At 44.2% G+C, this 12450-nt stretch overlaps 1 protein-coding gene across 4 annotated transcripts in view; it reads right to left on the bottom strand.

Annotated features, from left to right (window-relative positions):
- Smg6 (SMG6 nonsense mediated mRNA decay factor) overlaps positions 1-12450 on the bottom strand; it is a 240791-nt gene that overhangs the window by 104648 nt on the left and 123693 nt on the right. For all 4 annotated transcript variants that reach the window (XM_090350422.1, XM_090350424.1, XM_090350425.1 and 1 more), the window contains exon 13: positions 2205-2406. In XM_090350422.1, the coding sequence (XP_090206548.1) occupies positions 2205-2406 (202 nt within the window). The remainder of the gene's footprint in view (positions 1-2204; positions 2407-12450) is intronic.

Raw genomic sequence — 12450 nt, 5'->3', positions numbered from 1 at the left:
GAAAAATAAAAGGAAAAAAGGAAGAAAAGCTAAGTGCTCATAAAAAAAAATGATTCCACAGTCAAGCCCCAGCACCACACAAAAGGATTCCATATAGGAATATTAAAGCACATTACAACTAGTATGTATAATCTCCAGCTTTTTGTTTTGTCTTATTGATTTTTTTCAGTGTTGAGGATCAAATCCAAGCTTTGTGTGTATGCTAGGTAAGCACTCTGCCACTAAGCTACATCCTAGTTCTACCCTACACTTATAAAGCATGTATATGTTATACTTAAATATAATTATACATGATTAACAAAACAGTAGTGATGTTATCACCATGTAGAAGGATGTGGGTTGTTTTTCCTTATTCTTTTGTCTGTTTCCAAATTTATTTCCTCTCCTCTCCTCTCCTCCCCTCTTTCTCCCCCCCCTCTCTTTTTCTTTCTTTTTGTTTGCCAGTCCTAGGGCTTGACCTCAGGGCCTGAGGCTAGCTAGAGCTCTACCTCTTGAGCCACAGCACCACTTCTGGCTTTTTCTATGTATGTGATACTAAGGAATTGAACCCAGGTCTTTGTGCATGCTAGGCAAGCACTCTCCTACTAGGCTAAATTTCTAGCCCTTTTTTCTTTTCTTCTTCAATCATGGGGCTTGAACTCAGGGCAAGGGTGCTGTCCTTGAGCTTTTTTGCTCAAAACTAGTGCTCTACCAGATTTTGGTTTCTGGTGGTTAGAGATAGAGTCTTATGGACTTTCCTGCTGGCTTTGCACTACAATCCTCAAATCTCTGCCTCCTAAGTAGCTAAGGTTACAGAGATGTAAGCCACTAGATCACGACTTGTTTCCAAATTTTCTAAAGTAAATATTATTTTATATTAAGAAAAGTTTTAATATAAAATTTCCTGTATTTGTGTCTGCTATAGTAACATATACTAAGTTCTCTCTCTTTTTCTTTTCTTTCTTTTTTTCTTTTTCTTTTTGTGGTAGTGTTGTGGTCTAAACCCAGGTCTCACATATGCATATTATTACCGAGCTATAGCCTCAGTCTGAGAATTTACTTTTTATTTATTTATTTATTTATTTTTTGATCCTGGGGCTTGAACTCAGGGCTTAGATGCTGTTCCTGAGCTTCTTTTACTTGAGACTCACACTCTACCATTTGAGCTGCTGCTTTACTATCAGTTTTTTCTTAGTTTATTGGAGATGAGCGTCTCATATACTATCCTGCTGAGGTTGTCTTTGAACCACAATCCTCAGATCTTAGCCTCCTGAGGAGCTAGGATTATAGGCACGAGCACCTGGCTTTACAGACTTTCTAAAAACCATCTCTGCATATACTTCATTGGAATCAAAACACTTCCTCCTGAGAAGACATTTATGTATGTACTTTTTGCCAAAGGCCTCTCCCCCAGAAGGATGTGATGCCAATCATTCTGATGAGAAGTCAGACATAGGGTACCTCTGTCTCAGCACAGGGGATTCTGTCCTCCAGGTCTGGGACTGCTACCTCCCTGACTAATGACTATTACATGAGATGAGTAGAGTCCAGACTGCCTACTCTCCACCTGGCTGAAGACCCAACTGTTAAGTAGAGACTAGAAGCTCCACAGTCCCCATCATTGAAACAGGGGTAGGGCTTTGTTTTCTATAAACAGACAGACCAGGAAAAAAAAAAAAGTCAGGTTAAAACATGGTCCTCAGAGGAAGGAGAATAGAAGCCAGGCAGCAGGGAATGCTTCATGTTCCTAAAAGCTTTTTTTGTAAGTTAACACATGGTGTCTGCTTCTCTCTAGTCACCTATTTATCACTCTCCTCCTTAGAGAAGGGAAAAAGCTCTGGCTGTTTTCCTAGTGCAGAGTTTTGTGGCTAGGGGAAGGAGAAAGGGGGGAGAAAGGAGGGTGCTTTAAGCATGATGCAAACCATTTGGAGCTGAGTGAGAGCACTGCCAACACAAGCTGCACTATTTAAACAAGTGAGGAAATGATCGTATATACAACATGCCAGTGAGCACACACACACACACACCAAAGGAAGTTGAGAGGGCTTTTTTTTTTTTTCCAGGACACAGAGCTGGATGTCAGCGGCTAAAAGGTCGATATTTTCCCTTAACACCCTCAATGACTTAATCATGTTCCGTTTGCACAGAAAACTTCCCAAGAATAAAAAAGTCTGGAGAATTGAGAAGAGGATTGAATGGGGAAGGACACTTGGCCTGGGGCTGACCTTATCCGAGGTTTTCTCCACGTAGCAGGGGTCCTGAGGGGCAGCCAGCAAGGGGACAAAGCCCGAGAGAAGCCGATCTTCTTCCAGGATAAGAAGGGTGAGGTCCTCATCCGGGTCCTTGTACAGTGGCACCTCAGACTGATTCACTGCCGTCAATATGTTACAGAAATCAGCCAATGTTGACCACACATCCACAGCAACCCTATGAGAAGTTTAAAAAAAAAAAAAAAGCAGCTCTAAAGAGGGACCAGTAAAAGTATTCTTGGCACTTGTCAGCAAAAAGGTACTTGCAGCAAAAGTTGTCCAGGCTGGCAGCTGCCAAGAAATCATTCCAAATATGCTAGAATATGAAATTGTGCTCATGGCAGCAATCTGAGGTATATGTGTCCCTCTACAAATTGATTAGGGGGAGTTTTAATCCTAACCAGAAAGGAAAAAGAATTTGGAGAATCAGTTGCCTAATGCAGATCCTGTCACCTTTCCAGATAGAGTGCTGAGACAGCTAGTCAAACACTCCAAACATCTAACACCTAAAGTAGTTCCCTCAACTCTCCCCTCCTGTGCAGCCAAGTATATGCCACACAGCCAGAAAATGGGCACAGCAACACAAGTTCCAATCAAACTATACAAAGAGTCATGTAGGTTCTCCTCTTAATGTAGAAATCACTTCCATATAAACATTTATATCTATATCTACATATAGATATAGATATATATGAAAAAAAAACATAGAGATCTAACAAAAATCTCAGTCCCAGCCTGCCAAAGATCTGTCCAAGAAGGTAAAGCCTCTCATGTATTTCCGCAGATCAACCACCACTAGTGCTTTCTTGGCTATACTAGACCCTGTCCTTTTCAATTACAGAAGGTGAGATACAGGGTGACCAACTATTCTGCATTATCCTGGGTTTTAGTACTGAAAATACCATCCTTCACCTTATCTCTGCAATTTCTCATTCCTGCACAAATCAGAATGGTTGAACACACTCCCTGCATATATCAATAGATCAGGCAAAACCATCATTACTGGCAGATGTTAGCACCTACTGTGGTTCAGATTCATCCTTGATAGGTACTAAGGATCCAGAAAAATCTTTTTAACCTCCCAGGGATGTCTCAAATTGGGGTCAGATATATAAGCTGTGTGTGTGTGTGTGTGTGTGTGTGTGTGTGTGTGTGTGTGTGTGTGTGTGTGTGTGTGTGTGTGTGTGTGTGTGTGTGTGTGTCATTGGTACTAGGGCTTGAACACAGCTTCGGGAGCTCTCTCCCTTAGCTTTTTCCATTCAAGGCTAGACCCCTACCACTTGAGCCATACTTCTGGCTATTTGCTGGTTAATTAGAGATAAGAGCTGCATGGACTTTTCTGCCTCAGTTGGCTCTGAACCACAATCCCCAAATCTCAGTCTTCTGAATAGCTAGGATTTCAGGTGTGAGCCACAGGTGTCAGCCACTGGCCAGATTTATAGATTTGGCTTTTTCTTCCAGAAAACCTTTTAACATGGGAGTCTTGAATAGGCAATACACTATGGATGCTAAACTGTGAGATGCACAGGAGAATTACAGGAAAACTTTACCAACTAGGTTCAAGAGATGGAGCATCAAGAGACAATATGCAGAAAGAACTGTAATAACCACACTGGAATTACTGTACATGAAAGCCTCTGATCCCATGTCATATTTCTCCTAAATACTAGAAACCTTGAGAATGCAGGCATACGCCACTGAAGGCGATGCTAGGAGAGCATGTGGGGGAGAGGTATGGGAACTCCTTGCTTGGCTCCAGGTGGAAGGAGGCTGAACTGGGTTATTTACTGTAATCACTGCACTAGGAAAAGGCAATGAAATGAAACATCTTGTTTTCAAGAGTGTCCTGGGAACTAGGCGGAACACAGCTCCATTAATCACACAACAGCACATAATCAACACACGTGTACTGCAGAAGTAACTCACTTCAGACTTTGCTCAGGAAAAAGAACATGTTTGGGAAGAATCACCGGAGGGATGAGAATTTTTCTAAAGCCTTTCCTCTGCTTAGAAACCAACAACCAGACTCATTCACAAAGCCCCATATTTTGGCTTTGCCGGGTTTGGCTGTCAGAAATGTTTAAATATGGAAAAAAATAAACAGTTGCAACACATTTCTGTGCAGAGATCTGCCTGAGCCCCTTTGTGATGTAATGGGAAACGCAGCATTCAGGCTACCAGCTGTAGAATAAACAGAACTTTGAGGGTTAAAAGGAACTGAACTTTCCACGACCCCATCTGCAGAGAAGAAAATAATAAGAGGAATGATGCACTGCCCCACAGCCCTGATAGTTTATCCTCCGGTCCGGCTGCAGAGACAAGCACCGGATGTGATAGGGCTGCTCAGGGCCGCCTCTGAGGTTAGTGCTGCCCATGGGAGATGCACAGGGAGGCTCTTCCAGTTCCCTGTTTCCTCCCCTAGTGCCCTGCTGGCCACTTGAGCCCACTGACTGAGTCTGATCCCACAGCTTTGGTAAGCTTTGGCCAACAGGCATTGCTCGGCTGCAGAGCAGCAATTTGAAAAATAAACAGGAAAGACGACAGTGAGAAGGAAGAAGGTGAAAAGTCTCCCAGCTAAATTCTTGGCTTGGGAGCCCTGGTTGGTGTTGTACAGGTCAAGGCCACTACAGGACAGAGTTGGGGAATAGGGGTGTGGGTATTGGCATTTCCAGCCAGAGAGAGGCGGCAGAAAATCACCCACGTCTGCCATAGTGTGAGGCCCCATATCCCTCTCTCATCCTCCCACCCCTACCATCTTGGATCCAAGATGAAGAAATATGTGGTACCATGTGGTTCTTATTACTATGCTCTCTTGTCCCCCAGGGCTCAGATAAACCAAAACTGACTCCTCCCAGGGACTGCTGGCCACCACTAGGGACCCCTGCTCACATCTGCCTTTTGCCCATTACCACCCACTTTGTGCCAAAACCTTAAGACTCACTGCAAAAACAAGGTGGATCAGAGTTCCTACTCTAATGCTAATTTTGTAAGACAGAAGCTTGTGCCAAAAGACATAGGAAGTACCCTGAGTTCCCAACTCACAAATATAAATAAAAGTGGTCCAAGGGTCAAGACTAGGCTGATCAAGGGAGTACACAAAATGCTTCAATAAAAGGTCACTTTTACATTGGTCAATCCAGTCTGAACTTGTACTTGAACTCTGACTCTAAGTAGCTGCTTTCTTCTGGTATCACAGGAGGAATACCTAAGCTCATTTCATGCTTCACATCATGTTAGCTCCTCTTGGTAAACACCACAGACACACATTCAACTAGTAATGTACCCATGGGCCATACAGTGACTCTTTACAGGGGTGTGGGAGTGAGATATGTCAGGAAACTAACACTAGCAGGAGGAGGTGCTCTGAAAACCTAGGTGAGATACCTGAAAACAAAGTAAGTATTTGCAAGAGGATGAAGTCATTCCTGGAACCCTGGCAACATTACCTCAACTTATCCCAGTTTGGCCTCTGGGCTGGGAGGTCATTCTGGGAGTGACCAGAGTTTCCTGTCTAAGTAGAAGAGGAAAGAAAGGCTTAGCATTTTCCTGCTTTACTTCCATGTCCCAACCAGAAGTACCTTCCTAACCTTTACCCTACTGCAGCTCTTTGCCCCGAAGGACCCAAGAGGAACCCCAATCAAATTCTTGTGGCTATGAAGAACTTTAAAAAGCTGCCATTAAAAAAAATGTTTCAGAAAGGACTCCCCAAAGTTATTTCTGATAATCTCAAACCACCTTTGATTCTAAATGGATACTCTAGAATGCCATGGGCTCAGTCAAGTTCTTCTGGCTTGATCTGGTTCAACCTATACTTCGGGGAAGTTCCCAGAGTGCACAAAATCCTACTAAAATTAGGGTGCACTCTTTACCAAGCAGACACAAAGCAGCCAGAGAATATGAAATGGTATCCAATAAACCAATTTATGGCTCCCAGAATGATGGCAAGAGAGTCTCTCCCAGCAGCTGGGATGTGGTTAGTGTGCAGGGATCAGCAGTTACAGGGTGACCCACTGGCCCAGGCCCATAGAACACACCACACACCAGGAAAGCAGACCCCTGAACACCAGATCCTAGCCTGGGACAGACCAGCAGTGACTAGTTAAGAGGTATGTACTCAGAACCTAAGCTCACTCACTTCCCTACAGACATGCATTCACTTACTCCACCAGGAAAGGAAAAAAAAAATAAGAGTTAATTTACTTTTTATTGCCTCAGAATTCCAAGGTTTAATGTAGCTGTCAGTTTGAGTGCAGTGCAGCTGCTGGCCGATACAATGCAGCCCAGGCCAGCCCAGGTGACTGGGGAAACACATTTCACAGAAATGAACCAACACACACTCGTGGCTGGTTGTTTGGGGGATATTGACTTGGGGAATCAGATTAACCCTTCAGGCTGGGGTTAGCTCTGCAAATAGCATCAGAAAGCATTCCAGTCCAGGGCACTAAGGAGCCCTGCTCTTAGGTAGGACAGTGGTTGCTGTGTTCTTAAAATTCTAGAGTCCCCCTATAGAGGATGCTACACAATTTCAATATGCCCTGAAAGATTACAGGGTGAGATGGGTATAAGATGTGTTAAGCAATCTACCTTCATTTCTGGCACTCAGAAGGAAAGGTAGATCTGCCAACTTAATAGAAAAGGGGTGAAGGAGGACTATATTGAAAGCTCCAAATAGTGTAGGACTGAAAAGACCACATTTTGGAATGATCAGACCAGGCTCAGTTTCTCTTTCTAGACAGACTAAGGAGGACTAAGTACTTGCACACGCCTTCATATTTTTACTGAGGGAAAAGGCTGACTGGTGATTAATATCAAGTACAATGACCCCATGTTACAAGCCTGCAGGGGCCTGTGGAGGTGGCCATTTCCTGTGTAATACCAGCTTGTTTAAACACTAACATTCAAACTCCACAGCTGCAGAACAAACCCGGAAAGAGTTGAGTGAGAAGAAGCCTTGCATTGTGTTTCAGAATTATGGAAGATCAGAAAAGTAGTACAGATGGGAAACAAGTTGGGTCATTTGGTTCCTGGGGTGAGGAGATCTGGAAATATAGCCAAGATGGCACAGAAATTAGGCACAAGGAAGCTGAAAAGGAGAAAGTATGGACACAAAAACTAATGTAGTTTAGTACAGGTACAAAGGCAAAAGCCTAAAAGTAAATTCTCCCAACAATGTGTCATTTCTGCTCTTTATTTCTCTATGGGAGCCCAATACTTTTCAACTTACTGGTTCAACAGCCAACATTCGGCTCCTGGTCATTCTGGAGCACTTCTCACTCACTAGAGAAAATGACAGGAGCTGTGCAGCTAATACCGAAATGAACCTAAATTCAACAAGTCTGGTAGAGTTAAAAGGGTAACACAGTCTTGCATGGTTTAACAAGCTCTGTTGAAAGCCAAGATGTCATGCCAAACCTGTTTGCAGCAGGATGGTTCTAATATCCCAGTGCTAGCATTACAATAGGCCCTAGGATGGGAACCATAGTGTGTCTTCTAGATGTCTTCCTGATATAAAGAAATCAGAGACAAGTTCAAGACATTGGCAGCTACCCTACAAGAAAAAGAAATGTTTCTTGCATGAGCAATAAGGAATGTAAGTCCTAGTTGAATATTATCCCTTCAACAGTCCTGATTTATACAAATAAGTCAACTTGGATCTTTGAGACAAAAAAAGTGTCTAACCCTAATCAGATTCTGAGGCTCAGTCATAACGTACTACTTACTGCAAGGACATGTACCCTGTGTAGGAAACAGTGCAGCTAGAGCCTTATGGCTAAGAATAGGTCATCATAACCTCATCCCAGGACATCTCAAGTACCTCTAATATGTCCCTTCCTCAACTAATCTAGGTCAGAACACTATTTGACTTTTCATTCTCTCAAGCTATGTGGTGCATGTGTATCCTCTGTCATTTCAACATGGTGTGTTAAACCCATCAGCACTGTGCTTTGGGAAAAAGCAGCCCCTAGGGGATCTTGACATCTCCACCGCATGAGTGGAGCTTTCGATGGCCTCCCTAGCACGGATTCTCACGGTTTCTGCCTCTCCAAACTTTTAGCTGTAACCACTCCAACACGTCTTCTCAGTTCAGCACACACTGGACCCAAATAACCTCAGTTCAGAGCTGGAAAGTACTCTCCCTGGGGTCAGCTGCTGTATACCCTGCTAGGGTCAGACTGGAGGCTTAGGCCAACACCCCTTCCTCTCACAGGGAGTCCTGTGGGAGGAGTGAGGAGGGGACAGAGGCTCCTGCCGTGGGAGAGATCACGTGTGCCCCCTACTCAGCACTTGGAGGAAGAGGAACCCCCTTGGTGCCAGGCTGTAGTGCTGACGCCTCAACACGGAGCCAGGGAGACTGGGTGGGGAGCCAGGGTAGCAAAGGGGCTTCCCACAGTCACCACCACTTCCTTCAGGGAAGTGCTGATGGACTATTACTTGGTGACCTCCTAAAATGTCCTTTTGGGAAGAAGTATTAAGCGTCCTTGAAAGGGTGCTGATTAGATTTGGGATTAGTTCTTTTTTGAATATATTTTTATTGTAATTAATAAAAGGGTTATATGATATTTGCCAGATAGACGCATTAATTCACATGGATTAGTCTTCTTTCAGAGCTGCACTATCAGGGTAGTGAACTAGCTGGCTTTTTAACTCGAGAATTTCTGTTTCTTCTGCAAGGTCAACACATGTAGGCTCCTTGTGGAAATTAGCTTACAGCTTACTCCTTATACATCCCTACTTCTCCCTATGTGATGGTACCTCTGAGGGCTTCTATGAGCCTTTTCCAGCATGTTATACAGACTATACAAGACAAGCAATGGAAAAGAAGCAAGGAATTTCTAGAGATTTTTTTTTTAAACAGTACTCCAATCCAACTGTGTGATAAATGCATCTGAGCTACAATTAGGAAGATATATAGCATCAGAATGCGAAGGTCTGGGCAGCCTGGTGAAACGCGGGCTCTCCAGAGCCCCAGCTATGTTTCCCATTATGTAACCCTGGTCATGGGCAGACAGCCAGACTCCAAATGAAAAAGAGACTCTGGCTTGGCACTGGTTCTATTTTCCTATCCTCATTCGGGGTCAGCGCAGTGTCATACAGCTGCAGAGAAAGCTCTGGGGATTAAACCTGGGAAAGCCTCCAAGACCAGGACCTGGGTTCAAGTACCAGCTGAAAGCAATAAACCAACTGCCACAGCTGGGCTAGGTTTGGATGTTCTCAAAGTCCCCTGACTCTTTCACTTACTGAGAACTAGAGATCAAGATGAGGGAAGATTTGGCTTCAGCAGAGACTGAAATAAGGTAGGCTGTCTCACTGCCCTGGCCCTGCCCAAGGTCTTTGGATGCCAAGAGTCCTAGGGAAGCCTGCTGCTCTGCTCAGCTGACATTTGTACCCTTTCCTTATGCTAACTTGGTAAAGCAGGGAACAGCTGCCTCGCCTGAATCATAGAAAACCTAGTGTGCAAAAGCACAGAAACTATGCTAGATAATGAGTCAAGTAGATGGCCCATTTACACACTGCTGTGTGCTCTATAAAGACCAAAAACATCTACATGCTGCCTCTTACAATGGGCAAGGCCATTTTCTCAACACTGCCATACTGCTCGATCCCAGAAATCATCTGGGATATGAGGCCCTCATATTACAACTCCTAAGGGATTACAAAAAAAAGGGGGGGGGACAATTTATATGCTGACTCCACCACACAGATCTACTAAGTGCCACTCTAAAGGAAGAAACAAATGAGCCTGAAAACCTTCCCTTATCACAGTGCCAATGGCATTTGGTCACCAATCATCTTATGGGTTCCCTATGTGCCTACTATTACCTAGGAAAAATGGATCTGACTAGAGAGAAGAGGAACGTGGACAAAGAGAAAAGAACTAAGAAGACTCATACTGAATTTTGGAATTCCCCAAGGAGAGTGGTGGATGCTGTGCAATGATTCTGTAACCATACAAGGAGAGAGAAACAAATGAAGGAGGGGAAGGAATGAAAGGAGCAAGATGAAGTAAGGGTCCAACATGCCAGAGGGACCATTTGGGAGTAGTTTCTGGAGGAAAGGCAAGCGGAAACATAGACTATCTGGTCACCTTATCTTAGGATTAGAGAAATTTTTGTCTTTGCAGAGAACAAATGCAGGCAAGGACTAGGAAGTCACACAAGGAAAAGGAATAAATAGGAACCATTTCTATCCTACCCTCTTGGGAGCATCCCTAAACCCTCCAAAATGAAAATGGGCAACAAGGACCTTCCTAATGTCTGGAAGTTACAATCTGAGGTGTGTTACTCCCTATGGTTTAAAAGGCTCCACAGTAGGTCAATGGGTACAAGACATAAGCATGGAGCTCACAAAACCACCATGTCTTGACCATTTCTCAATCATGGTATTGACTTGGAGTGTATAAAGAGCTATCTATATAAGAAAATCAAGGCTGGGCACTGGTGGTGGCTCACACCTGTAAGCCTAGCTACTCAGGAGACTGAGATCTGAGAATCATGGGTCACAGCCAGCCCAGGCAGAGAAGTCCAAGAGACTCTTTTCTCCAATTAACCACCAAAAAACCAGAAGTGGTACTGTGGCTCAAGTGGTAGAACTCTGGCCTTCAGAAAGCCTAAGGACAGTGCTCAGGCCCTGAGTTCAGGCCCCAGGACTGGCAGAAAAAGAAAAAGGTGTTGGCCCAAGGACAACAATCCCCTCCTTTATGCTTAAACTAGCATTCCAGAGATAGCCTGACTGCAGACAGTGCAGAAGAGGACTTAATTCCTGATCATACTGACTTTCCTTGCCAAGACTAGGTTCACAAAAGAGAAAGTTGAATCTATAGCAGAACTTACTACTGCATAATCAGATTCAACATATTATTGGGTCAGATTTGTTCTCTCTGTAAAGTCTGAAGAGTTGAAGCAAATATATTTCACATGTTCCAACTCTCTCTAGCCACACTGGGGACAGCTACAGCTTGGATCACATGTCCAGCTCCAGGTTGAGTCCTTGCCCCTAAGCCAGCAACAGGTCATTTGCTGCAGCATCCAAAGGGGGAAAGCAAGATTCCAACAAATGAGGCCCAGCACTTCCTATGTGAGCTTTCCATTTCCTCAGGCAAACAAAGGCCAAAGGGAGTAAGGGAGAAAGGGGATGAGAGAACAAGTGCTGCAAAAGGCAATGAACAAACCTGATAACTCAGGATCCGGATGGCTCATATCTAAGATAACTGGTTATGAGGCGAGGTGATCCAGGAAGGCCTATGCTCCTGTGAAAGACAGACCATCTCTCTTTCCCCAGGAGGAAGGGGGTACTATTCAGTTGCCCATGCACATACTCAGATGCAGTGCTAGATATATGAAAATCTGAGTTTTTCCCTGGCTTTTTCTTTCCAAAATTATTGGTTGCCTAGTTTGCATTACAGAGTAATAGCCAAAATGTCTGAGACTGTACTTGGTACATCTTTGGGGATCTCTTGTTGTTAAAGACCAGCCTGTAATCAGCAGATCTGTTAGTGTATTTATGTGACCCTAGCTGCCCAACTCAGGGTTTGCCCGGGAGCTCATGAAGCCTCAGTCTGGAGCACAATTTGGAAACCTAGGAGGGCTCCCAGGAAAGATGCAAAGTGATTCTGTGAGCATCATTTACATGGTTACAGAACTAGAGCCGGGGAAGGATTAGAGAAAGTGAGATAAATAGTCTAGAGATAGCTGTTGGGGTAAGGAATAAGAAAAAACTCTGGGAGGAATAGAGGACGTTTGACTACACTCCACAGCCCATACAGAAAACATAACAACTGCTACCCAGAAGTCTCTGCTGCAGCCTTTCCTCTATGGGTTACCCATGAGTTTAGAAATACATATCCATGGCTGCCATCCCACAGAAACTCTCCTCCCTATTCTCCAGCAGCAGCCAAGGTCTCCATATTCTTTCTTTCTCTCTCTCTCCTCTCCTCCCTATTCTCCAGCAGCAGCCAAGGTCTCCATTCTCTCTCTCTCTCTCTCTCTCTCTCTCTCTCTCTCTCTCTCTCTCTCTCTCTCTCTCTCTCTCTCTCTCTCTCTTTTACACCAACCTGGAGCTTGAACTCAGGGCCTGGGCACTATCCTTGGAGACTTTCTGTTCAAGGCTAGCGCTCTAAACACTTGAGCCACAGCACCACTACTGCCTTTTTCTGTGTATGTGGTACCGAGGAATCGAACCTTGGTCTTTGTGCATGCTAGACAAGCACTCTACTAATAGGCCA

The sequence above is a fragment of the Megascapheus bottae genome, chromosome 17 (assembly GCF_031878675.1).
Source record: "Megascapheus bottae isolate mThoBot1 chromosome 17, mThoBot2.hap1, whole genome shotgun sequence".
Classification (NCBI taxonomy): Eukaryota; Metazoa; Chordata; class Mammalia; order Rodentia; family Geomyidae; genus Megascapheus; species Megascapheus bottae.
The sequence above is the reverse complement of the archived record's forward strand: the minus strand, read 5'-3'. Positions and strand labels throughout refer to the sequence as shown.